The sequence below is a fragment of the Myotis myotis genome, unplaced genomic scaffold (genome assembly GCF_014108235.1).
Source record: "Myotis myotis isolate mMyoMyo1 unplaced genomic scaffold, mMyoMyo1.p scaffold_m19_p_9, whole genome shotgun sequence".
NCBI lineage: Eukaryota > Metazoa > Chordata > Mammalia > Chiroptera > Vespertilionidae > Myotis > Myotis myotis.
This window is the reverse complement of record NW_023416401.1, coordinates 68,295,775-68,307,458: the sequence shown is the minus strand read 5'-3', so window position 1 is coordinate 68,307,458 and position 11,684 is coordinate 68,295,775. Positions and strand designations below refer to the sequence as shown.

The window sequence follows — 11,684 nt, the reverse complement described above, 5'->3', positions numbered from 1 at the left end:
CTGTATGTAGCAGGCCATATTTTCCAAAGACGGTCATGCCAGTATAAAGGGTGGGACAAAGTATGTTTACAGTTGGGAATATGCGAAACAGAGTTTATTCTTGTATTGTTATTAGTTATTGCATTATTTTCAATAAAAACAACTGTAAACCTACCCCTCCTCCCAATCCCCCCCGCCGTATTTCTTCCATCCCTCACCTTCTTCAGAATGTGACCAGCTCTGCTCCAAGTTAAGATGGCATCTATATTTCCTCCCCTTGAATCTGGGAAAGGGCTTGTGCCAGCACCAGCGAATGGGCTCAGCATAAGAGACAGTATGCAACTTCGAGGCTTGGTCCTATCAATTTGACACAACTCCTGCCTGGCTCTCTCTCAGGAGGCTTCCAGTCACCATATTGTTAGAGAGCCCAGGCCACGTCTAGAAGACACACGCCTGTGGTGTTCCAGCCCAGCTAGTCTGCTGACAGACACACCATCCACCACCACATATGTGAATAAGCTGGTCTCCAGCCCCGAGACTTCCAACCTCCCAGCTGAGGCCCAGACACGTCGTGGAGTAGACGCATGCCATCTCTACTCTACCCTGTCTGAATTCTTGACCCACAAAGAATATGAGAGATAATTCTTATTGCTTCAAACATCTAGGTTTTGTAGTAACATGTAACGGAGCAATAACTAATACATTGCATTTGAGGTGCCTATGGGACATTCTCCTAACTCACACATATATTTCATTTTCTAAATCAATGTTGCAGACTCTTTCATCTGTTTTATAAGAAAACTTACTTAAGTACTGTGGCGGGCTGGCACGGCCATGGCATACTCAACCCCAGGGCGCCTTATGTGCTGCGCCAGCTCAGCCAGGTTCGGTGAGCCCAAGTAGGGGTGATGAAGGATGGAGAAAAGACAGACAAGAGAAGAAAGCTGGGTCTGGGTGGGACGCTGCCCTCTCTGATGGAGAGAGATAGCGCCATGGACTACAAGCCTTGTCTTTATTTTATAGCAGATTCCATGAAGCAAAGTAAGGGCGTGGTCACGATGTTTACAATGTTCTTGTGGGTTTCAATCTTACTCAGTTACATGCACCTGAACTCTATCAAGCCCACATCACTCAGGCACGTGGGGCCACATGTTCGGACCATAGGTTCAAGCTCACAACTACAGCTGTTGGCTATAATTGTGCTGGGAGGGCTCTGCCCTCCAAGCTGGGACTTGCACGTGGCACTGAGAGGACTGTGCCCTCTCCTTAGTCCAAGGCTTGAGCCTGTCCAAACACTGTAGCCGCTCTCCACAAAGTACTCTGTCAGTTCTTGTCACTTCCACTATTTGACAAAAAAACCTTTGACTGTGTTGCCTTCCTTAGCTTTGATCAAAGAAGGGAGGGAGGGAGGACTATTGGAAAAATAGAGAGGGGTGGCAGAATCTTAGAATAATGACAGGTGTGCCCTCTGGTCACAAGCATTGCAGGATCTCGAGTCTGTGCACAGGCAGGAATTTGGGCATTACATCCTTGAAGACTGGCATTGTGCCTGCTCCCACCATCCTGCCCATCAAAAGAAGGTTGTTCCTGACACCAAGAAATAACAGCTGGGTTGTGTTAAGAAAGTTTTATTATTTCCTTTGGATTTGTGATGAAAGCACATAAAATTACAAGTGGAAGAAACATCATGCCACAAAATTGCATAGAATTATTACAAAAATGTGAATTATGCTTTTTAAATAATTTGAGATAGGAGAACCAAAATATGTACATTTTAAGAGCTTCAAATACTTTGTCCTTTTTTTTTCTTCTGAAAAGGCAAAGGTCACGATATCTAATCCATCACAAGCAATATGTATACAGTGCAAAGCACAACATTAAGTTCAAAGTAATGCAAGCAATGGCCCTTTCTTTCGGAATTATTTAATGACTGCTTAACTATTACAGGAATAGTAATTGATGCATGGTGATATGGAAATGTTAAAGTGAAATGTTAAAAACCAAATCACATGGCATGTCATCAGAACTTTGAAAATGGGTTTACACGGCCAAAACCACGCTATTCTCAGTAGTGTACAGGTACCAGAGGGGCACAGGCTAATTTAATACACAGCTCTACTCTCTATTATAGGAAAAACCACAGTACAGAATTTCACACATTCAACAAAGAACAAGGCAGATACATAAAGGCACAAAACTGCACATCATATAGACCCCTTTTCCTTACCTTTGTCTATTTCAAGTAATATTAATATTGTTAAATGATAATATCACTGTAGTAGTTTCAATGATGCAAGATGGACAGTGTTACACACTACCCCACAACTGCAAAAGTGTCATTGTACAGATATAAAAATGTGGTTATAATAAATGGCCAAATACAAACATATTAGAGTCACTAAGATAATGAAATGCAACTACCAAAACAGTTTTGTGTAAGTCAAGATTATTCAACCTTAGTCTATCTCTGGACTAAATGTAATACAATATGCGGTAATAATCACTATTGCGTTTGGTTATGAATGCTATTATTAGTTCACACTTCTGCAATTTTAGACAGTCTGTAATTTTGTTTATAAAAATGCAGCATTCGATTTTGACCATTCTTACTTCCTTATGATTAATGCCTTTCTTTCAAAGTGCAAAAGTAGAATGATTTACAAAAGATATCTCTTTCAATGGAAGTTAAGTTGTATTAAGTGTCTAATTAACACCCCAAATCTTTCAGATCAAAATACTATCATTTCCAAAGAGGATGGGATTTTCCTCCTTGTGTCTCACTAGATGTGTATTTTTAATCAAACACTTTTTCCTAATGTTTGAACTAAGCCTTCATTTTGATTAAAACTTAATTGTGATCCTTAGTTATTGCTTAAAGTTAAATAAAGTGATTTCCATAAAAATATTAAATTCTTGAAATAATTTTTAGGACACAACTGGCTTTGTGTTTTAAAATGTTTTGCTAAGCTACAATCAGGCAGGTTTATTTTAAGCTAAAGCTGTGAGCATCTTGCTTCAGGGCTTTAACTTCAATGTTGTGTTACTCTCTAAACTATATTTTCCTTTATATAATTATTCTCTCTTATTAAGACTTTTCAATAATGTTTTTGATCAGTTTTACCTTGATATGCTTTGTTTTTCTCATGCCACCTAATATAAGAACTTAACAAAAAGACACAGTTAAATGAATTAAATGTATATAATAAATATATAAATGAAGTATTTTTTATGTTATAGTAAAAATGAAATCTTTCAGATTTAATAATTATGGAAGATACTAATACATTCCCATATTTCTGTCATATATATTTTTGTCTATTCTGATTATTGAAACAGGTTTAAAATCCAGTTTTGATCCTGCAAAATATATATCAAATTCACATTCTAAATTCTAAATCTAATTCAATTTGCATCAATAACTCCATCAATTGTTTCTTAAAATATCAATGATTTATCCATGAAATCTAGATGTTTGATCATTTTCATCTCTATCCACTTATCCCTACATTTGGTTTTAAGTCTTGTGGAAGAGTTTTGGGTCATTGTCACACATCAACAATCAAATGAATGTGTGAGTGTGTGTGTGTGTGTGTGTGTGTGTGTGTGTGTAGTGCATGTGTCTGTATTTATATGGTTGAGTGTGTACATATATACATAGGGATAATATATATCATTTATATATGGGTCTGTGTATTCTTTAGATAAATATTCAATCTTTATCACTATTAAAAATAAATGAACCATAAAATAATGTCAGACATTAAGAACCACTGGGACCTGTTTAGTCTGATTGAATCTCTGCTCAACATATATTGGCTCAAATATTTTTATTCAACTGAACATATTCTATGTAGTTATTTATACATTTCAGGCCAACGACTAATGAATACCCAGACTTTGAGTGCAAATAGTCAACTCGGATAGCCCACTGGCTGGAGGAGTGTGGCCAACCTGCTCATGCAGCCAAATGTACGAGCCATACTGCCAAGTCTGGGAATAACTTCACTGGGCAAAGATACAATCACGTAATTTTTTTTTCAGGAAAGAAAACCAGCTTATTTGAATCACTATGATATCTGAGAAAGCCATGTCAGCAGCAAATATACTGAGGCCTCTATGATAAATAAATTAGCAGACTGCAAGCCACCGGTGCTTGCAAAGCAAAGGACGAAACAATAAAAAATGCACGTTAAATTGAAGATACGGTAGTTGAGTAGGAAAACAATATTCAAAGTGGGTTGTTCAATAGTGTTAAATAATGATATGCATTTCTCAAACTATTTCTATTACTTTGCAACTATTTTATACCAGAGCTTCAAATAAAAACATGAGCTTGATTTTCTTCAAAGAAGACACAGTCCTTCATTAGATGGTCCATGCAGCCTGGAAGTTGCCTGCGCTGTTTACTATTGGAAAGAAAACAAAAATCCCACATACATGCACTCTCCACTAGTAGACCTAGCATTTGTTTCCACATTGCACATGGCGCTTGGGCCTGGGGACGTCTGCGTGGATCCTTCTGGAACTCTCGTTTTGGTGTGGATTTTGGGCTAAGGGATGCTTCTCGGGAAGATGCTCTGGGCAGTGATCTTTGTAATAAGAGAGAGTCCGATGGAGCTTGAGAGGCCATGCATGTTCCAAAGGCCTGGCAGGAACACTCACAGAGGAGTATCAAACTCTTTTCCCGAGCGCTCTCCTTCCAGCTCCTCACTGGAGGGAGACCTGTGGTTCAGTTTTCCAGCGTCGGAGGCCAGGGAGGAAGGGGCAGAGCTGTGATTGCTGTCCTCACTGATCTTCCCTTTCATGGCATCCTGTACGAACTCCAGAATCTCCAGGGGCAGTCTTTTGAACTTGTCTTGGTACTCTTGCTCCAGCTCCACCTGCAGCTGGGAGACACCAAGAGGGAAGGGTGATGTTACATCATTCAGGTTTCTATAACCACCCCTGTAGAAACTTCTTGAACGACATGTGCAAAGGTGGGGGAGAGATATATTAATTTTAATATCATCCAGAGGTTACCTATTGAAAAGATATAAAACAGAGTTTAGCTCAACATGCCATTTTTCCATAGCTGAAAGTCAAGTTCAGGTTATGTGTGGCAGAATAGGGCTACCTGCAGTGATATAAACACACACACACACACACATACACACACACACACACACACACACACACACACACGGATGAATCTTTTGAAAAAGTTTAGAGAAGTAGCCCAGCCAGCATGGCTCAGTGGTTGAGCATCGACCTATGAACCAGGAGCTCATGGTTCAATTTTCGTTCAGGGCACATGCCTGGGCTGCGGGCTCAATTCCCTGTAGGGGGAGTGCAGGAGGCAGCTGATAAATGATTCTCTCTCATCATTGATGTTTCTATCTCTCCCTCTCCCTTCCTCTCTGAAATAAATAAATAAATAAATAAATAAATAAATAAATAAATAAATAAATAAATATTAAAAAGTAATAAACAATGATCTGAAGTTCTTAAATGTAGGGGTTGGAAGCTACTGATAGCTGGGAGTGCCAAGGTCAGCCATGACTCGAGCTGGGAAGAACAATGAAGAATCGGACTGCAACGGAGAGAGGATCAAGGTGAGGGCTTTAAGAAGCGTGGCCTCACTCAGAGGCTGGGAAGCCGAGCTTGTAAAGAGGAGCTGGATGCATGTTTACACACCAAACATATTCCTGTAACCTACTTGAACTTCTATTTTTACTTCTTTTATCTTATCTTCATTTTATTCCTTTTCAACCTAATTTCTATTTGCCTCATAAACTGTTTTAGCTACTGTGTAAACTGTCTTTTAATTTATATGTTTAATGTTCAGGAGGCTTTTCAGACTTTTAAAAGTCACAGAACACTTTCTTTAAATGCAGTCTTACACGTGGCCCTAGTCATAAAGCAAGCAAAAGCCGGTCTTCAGAGAAGTGAGGTGAAGGGCAGGGCCAGAGGTGGGTGTCACTCTGCACAGCAGAGCCAAATCTAAACCCAGACTGTTAAATAAAATTCTTGTTGCTTATTGAATGGTAAGTGGGGGACCATAATCTTAGAAATGATGTGTAAGATTAAGTGCTTTTCTTCTTCTGAGGAGCAATGAAGCAGCTTTTCTTAAGATGTGTCGTTAAAACCTTTAAGGAACTTATTTTCCTGCTTAAGGTGTACCCAAATCACCTGGAGTCTTAATTTATATTCTGATTCAGGAGATCTGGGTGGGGCCCAAGATCTTGCATTTCTCAGGGCTCCTGGGTGATGTCAATGCTGCTGGTTCTCACTGGACTGGACACTCTGATTATCTTTCTGTCTAAGCTCCCAGTTTTACTTTTTGTCTTGATCCTGGCTGCATGTCTTTCATCTGCAGCTTGAGTGTACCCCCTAGGCCCCTGACCCCTGACCCCTGACCCCTAGGGTGAAGACAGTGCTCAGGGCATCTGCCCTTGGTGTCTTTTTTTTTTTAATTGTTTTATTGCTTAAAGTAATACAAAGAGTATTACATATGTCTCTTTTTTTCCCCGCCCTTGACAATCCCCTGGCCTCCCCTACCTCCCAGTGTCTTATGTCCATTGGTTATGCTTATATGCATGCATACAAGTCCTTCGGTTGATCTCTTACCCTCCCCTCCTGCCCCCCAACCCTCCCCTGCCTTCCCGCTGTAGTTTGACAGTCTGTTCGAGGCTGCTCTGCCTCTGTATCTATTTTTGTTCATAAGTTTATAATGGTCTTTATTATCCATAAATAAGTGAGATCATGTGGTATTTTTCCTTCATTGACTGGCTTATTTCACTTAGCATAATGCTCTCCAGTTCCATCCATGCTGTTGCAAATGGTAAGAATTCCTTCTTTTTTACAGCAGCATAGTATTCCATCGTGTAGATGTACCACGGTTTTCTAATCTATTCATCTACTGATGGGCACTTAGGCTTGATGTCTTGGTTGCCTTTATTCATTCCATTTTGGATGGCGCCTGCAGCTTGAGAACATCCTCTAGTTCAACTCCTTTGTACTCTTGCTTCTATGCCAGACAAGTTTTGCCAAAGCTCAGTTATGTCATATAGATTCATAATCCCTTATCTACAATTCTAAAATCCCCAAAGTCCAAAAATCCAGAAGTTTGTCTTCTTTTTTTTTGTAAATTTATAGCAACTCATTGACATTAACTGATACAGGGCTATTTGTAATCCTTAATTATCCCACTTTATGTGAATATTCATGCACAGTACTGTAGATACAATCTGTTTGATTATGAGGGTGACCCAGAACCCCTGAAATATTATGCCTATGGTATATGTATCATATCATCTTTCTAAAAATCATAAAATTTATGTATTCTGAAATATAATGGGCATTAAGAGTTTCAGATAATGGATTGTGAATCTATCTGAATAATTTTTTTTTCAAAAATGACTGATAAAAATAACTTAACCAGAGTATTTAAAGTCACCTAGTCTTCCCAAGAAAAAAAATGTGGGGCATTAATGAATATGTGCTAGAATCTGAATTCTAATAGCCAAGGTGGAAACATACTGGGAGAAGAGTATCTGCCAGAGAAAGTCAGGGGTGGGTGGGTGGGAAGAGATTAACCAAAGAATTTACATGCATATATGCATAATCCCTGGACATAGACAATAGGGTGGTGAAAGGCCTGAGGTGAGGGTGGGGGGATATAGGGGACATCTGTAATACTTTCAACAATAAAGATAAATTTAAAAAAAAGAAAAAAAGAAAGGTATCCCCAGGGCCCTGAGAGTCACATTGCTGAGATGAGCAAAGGCACCTTCATACACATCCCCACCCTCAGTGTCAGGATCAGGGGAAGCCCAGGATTTTCACGTACAGGAAGAGGATGGCCAAGTCTCTCCCAGGTGCCCAACCATTTAGAAGAAGGTCAAGCTTTTACACTGTCACACTCTTTTGTGTGAATAAGATCTCAGCTTGGTGTTTGGCAGTATCCATTTACTACTATCCCAACTTCATCGTCATTTCACCTCAATTTTAATTCAGTAACATGTACCTTTAAAATTTCATTTCCAGAAAATGTAAGGAAAGAGAGAAAAGCATAGAGCCCTGGGTTCAGGGAACAGCAGATTTCTGTTTTCACTTGGATTAGACTGGGGGACCTTCACCTATGGATATATTCTACCTGACCTAGAAGTCAATTCCTCTTAGGTCATTGATGGGCAAGACTCCATGTTGCTTGATAATGCTGTTTCTTTGCTTAATTTATATAAAAAATGAAACATGAAATGTGAGAATATTACACATACTTAAATTAACATTTTCTAATAACTTTTTAATACTATAATTCTGGTCATTACAGTTCTGCACCCAATTTCAATGCGAGGGTTTTTCCTCGACACTCTATGACTCCAGTGGGATGTCCTACAATTGAACTCTATTCTGACACTATCTACCTGGCGGTAGCATTAGATTCCACAGTTTAAAGGTTCAGTCCCACAGGACTACCCTCCACCCCCACCAATTGGGAAGTCTCATTTGTCACTTGTGCTTCTGCCCGACTGGCTATAGTTAGGAGTTCCATTAATTTGCGAGAGCAGTTCACAGAACCCAGAGAAACATTTTTATTTACCAGATCACTGGTTTATTATAAAAGGATTTAACTCAGGAACAGCCAGATGAAAGAGATGCATAGAGCAAAGTAAAGTATGGGGAAGGTGAGGTTTTTACGGAGCTGTCATTACATAGGCACTACTGATTACCTTATTGGCCATTGGCATTTTTTTAAAAATGAGAATGAGAATTTATTAGTAAAATAAGAACAATACAGAATATTGTTAATATCTGTGTTAGGTTCTCTAGAGAAACAGAACCAATAGCATATATATAAACTGATTAGATAAAGCTTACCTACATTATGGAGGGGAATCTGCTTTACTCAAAGTTTTCTGATTTAAATGTTAATCTCATCCAAAAAGTATACCTTTATAGAAACATCAGGAATAATGTTTGATTACTAAATATCTGGGTACTGTGGCCTAGCCAAGTTGGCATTTAAAACTAACCATCACAATATGCTAGCAAAATCTTGGACTATTTGATGAATTACTACTCTATTGAATATACTTTACAAAATGCTTCCTGGTACAGCCCTCTGTGCTAGAAATAATTATAGTTCAGTGATGTCGAGTTCAACAAAAGCATTGTGGTTATTTCCTTTTCAGAGAAGTCAGATATAGGCTTTGATTACTGAAAGCATGAACCCACTGTCTAAAACTGAATTGATTTTTTTAACTTAGCTGACTTTTATTTTTATTTTCAATTGCAGATGATATTCAATATTATTTTATTAATTTCAGGTGTACAGATGATTATATAATTTACAAAGTGATCCCCTTCTGATAATCCTAGTACCCACCTGGCACCATACATAGTTATTACGATATTATTGACTATATTCCCTATACTGTACTTTATATCCCCATAACTATTTTGTAGCTACCAATTTGGTCTTTCTTAATCCCTGCTCCTTTTTCACCCAGCCCTCCCAACCTCCTCCCTCTGGCAACCAACAGTTTATTCTCTGTATCTATCAGTCTTTTTCTGTTTTGTTGGTTTGTTTATTTTGTTCTTTATTTTCACATAGAAGTGAAATAGTATGGTATTTATCTTTTTCTGTCTGACTTATTTATTTAATTAAAGCTGCAGTGAGATATCACCTCACACCTGTCAGAATGGCTATCATCAATAAATCAACAAATAACAAGTGCTGGCAAGGATGTGGAAAACAGTATGGAGGTCCTTCAAAAAATAAAAAATGGAATTCCTTATGACCCAGTAATTTCACTTCTGGGTATATGTCTGGAAAAACCTGTAACACCAATTCCAAAGAATATATGCACCCCTATGTTCATTGCAGCATTATTTACAATAGCTAAATATGGCAGCAACCAAATGCCCACCAACAGAAAATTGGATAAAGAAGGTGGGGTACAGATATACAATGGAACATTACTTGGCCATAAAAAGGAATGAAACCTTAACATTTGCAACAACATGGATGGACCTAGAGTGTATTATGCTAAGTGAAATAAGCCATTGGCTTTTGAACAAAACCTCTAGGCCTTCTCCTCTCCCAGAAGGTCTGAATGTGGGACTAAAAATTCCAACCCTCTCATCATGTGGTTGGGTCCCTGGCAACCAGACCAACCCCTATCCCTAGTGCTTTGCAATAGTCACCTCATTAACATAACAAAAGACACTTTAATCTTGATCATCACTTATGAAATCCCAAGGGTTTTAGGAGGAGCTCTATACCAGTAACGTGGAAAAAGAGCAAATATATATTCCTTATTATAAAAAACAGTATCACAATAATAATAATAATTTAATTTTAATAATTATTTTAAATAATTTTTTTTTAAAATATATTTTATTGATTTTTTTTTTACAGAGAAGAAGGGAGAGGGATAGAAAGTCAGAAACATCGATGAGAGAGATCGATCAGCTGCCTCCTGCACGCCCCACAGTGGGGACGTGCCTGCAACCAAGGTACATGCCCTTGACCGGAATCGAACCCGGGACCCTTGAATCCGCAGGCCGACGCTCTATCCACTGAGCCAAACCGGTTCGGCTTAAATAATTTTTTATAACTGACCTTAGCTGTAGCTAAATTATAACTTCAATGGACTCTTTCTTTAATCATGGATTAGTAGATTTTATTGTATTCTAAACTATTTTAATAAATTAAAATATTTTAATGTATTAACTAAATTAAATTAATTTAATATATTAAATGCCTTGTTTCACTCTTTAAAAAAACTCATTTATTAATGAGCTAATTACAAAATTGCATTTATTATTAATTTTCAAGTTCCAGCTCTGCTAAATTACTTATTTTTCTTCTTATAAATAAAATTCTTACTCATTGTAAGAAAACATGAAAAGTATGCTGAGCAAAGTCTGGCTCTATTCCACAAAAGCTCAGCTATCAGGAATCTAGGGTTATACCAGCCCACGCATTGCAAACAGATATTTATGGGGAAAGGCAAGTCATAATAAAAAGAGGAGCAGGCTGTGTGCAAGGAAGTAGGAGTGGTGAGGACATGCTCTGTCTAAGGGGGTGCCTGAAGCTCAGCTCTAGTTGATGCCTGAAAGATTTTTGTTTTTCAAGAGAAGTCAGCAATCCAAATTTTCATGTAAGATCTTCTGATTTGTAAAATTTTTGGCAATCAATTCAATCCACACTCATGAGTCCAATTGGGCTTGTGTAGAATGTCTAACTTGTCTCCTAATGGGCTTAGATCAGAGAACTCAAGAAAGTGGGTCCAACTGTGGAATTTCAGTTTGGATTCCTCCTAATTTTCCCTCCCCACAATCCTGAACTTCAGAGGGTCCACTGGACATCAGGGCTTGCTCTTAATCATCCCTCTGCTGGGGTTCAGGGTCATCTCATTGAACTACTATATTCTAGTTCATGTACTCAAACTTGAGTTTCTACACTGTGCATCTCAAGCTTCAGGCCCTGTGGGAATGGTAGATAGATTGCATAAGTGACAGCAATTCTTCACCCCTCCTTATAGTCATGGCCTTTGCAGTTTCTCCAATCAAGAGTGAATGTAGCCCACCTTGATTGGAGTCAGTGGTTGAGTATCAACCTATAAGCCAGAAGGTCAAGGTTCAATTCCTGGTCAAGGGCACATGCCTGGGTTGTGGGCTCCATCCTTGGTAGGAGGTGTGCAGGAGGCAGCCGATCA

The 11,684-nt window shown here is 38.6% G+C and overlaps 1 protein-coding gene across 4 annotated transcripts in view; it reads right to left on the bottom strand.

Annotated features, from left to right (window-relative positions):
* Nucleotides 1-1,591: 1,591 nt before the first annotated feature.
* The window catches only part of PLCB1 (phospholipase C beta 1), a 628,875-nt gene continuing 618,782 nt past the window's right edge, over nucleotides 1,592-11,684 (bottom strand). For 2 of the 4 annotated variants that reach the window (XM_036322262.1, XM_036322263.1), the window contains exon 32: nucleotides 1,592-4,865. In XM_036322262.1, coding sequence (XP_036178155.1) covers nucleotides 4,638-4,865 — 228 coding nt within the window. In that variant the 3' untranslated portion in view covers nucleotides 1,592-4,637. The remainder of the gene's footprint in view (nucleotides 4,866-11,684) is intronic. The other 2 variants (XM_036322264.1, XM_036322265.1) reach the window with 1 other exon arrangement.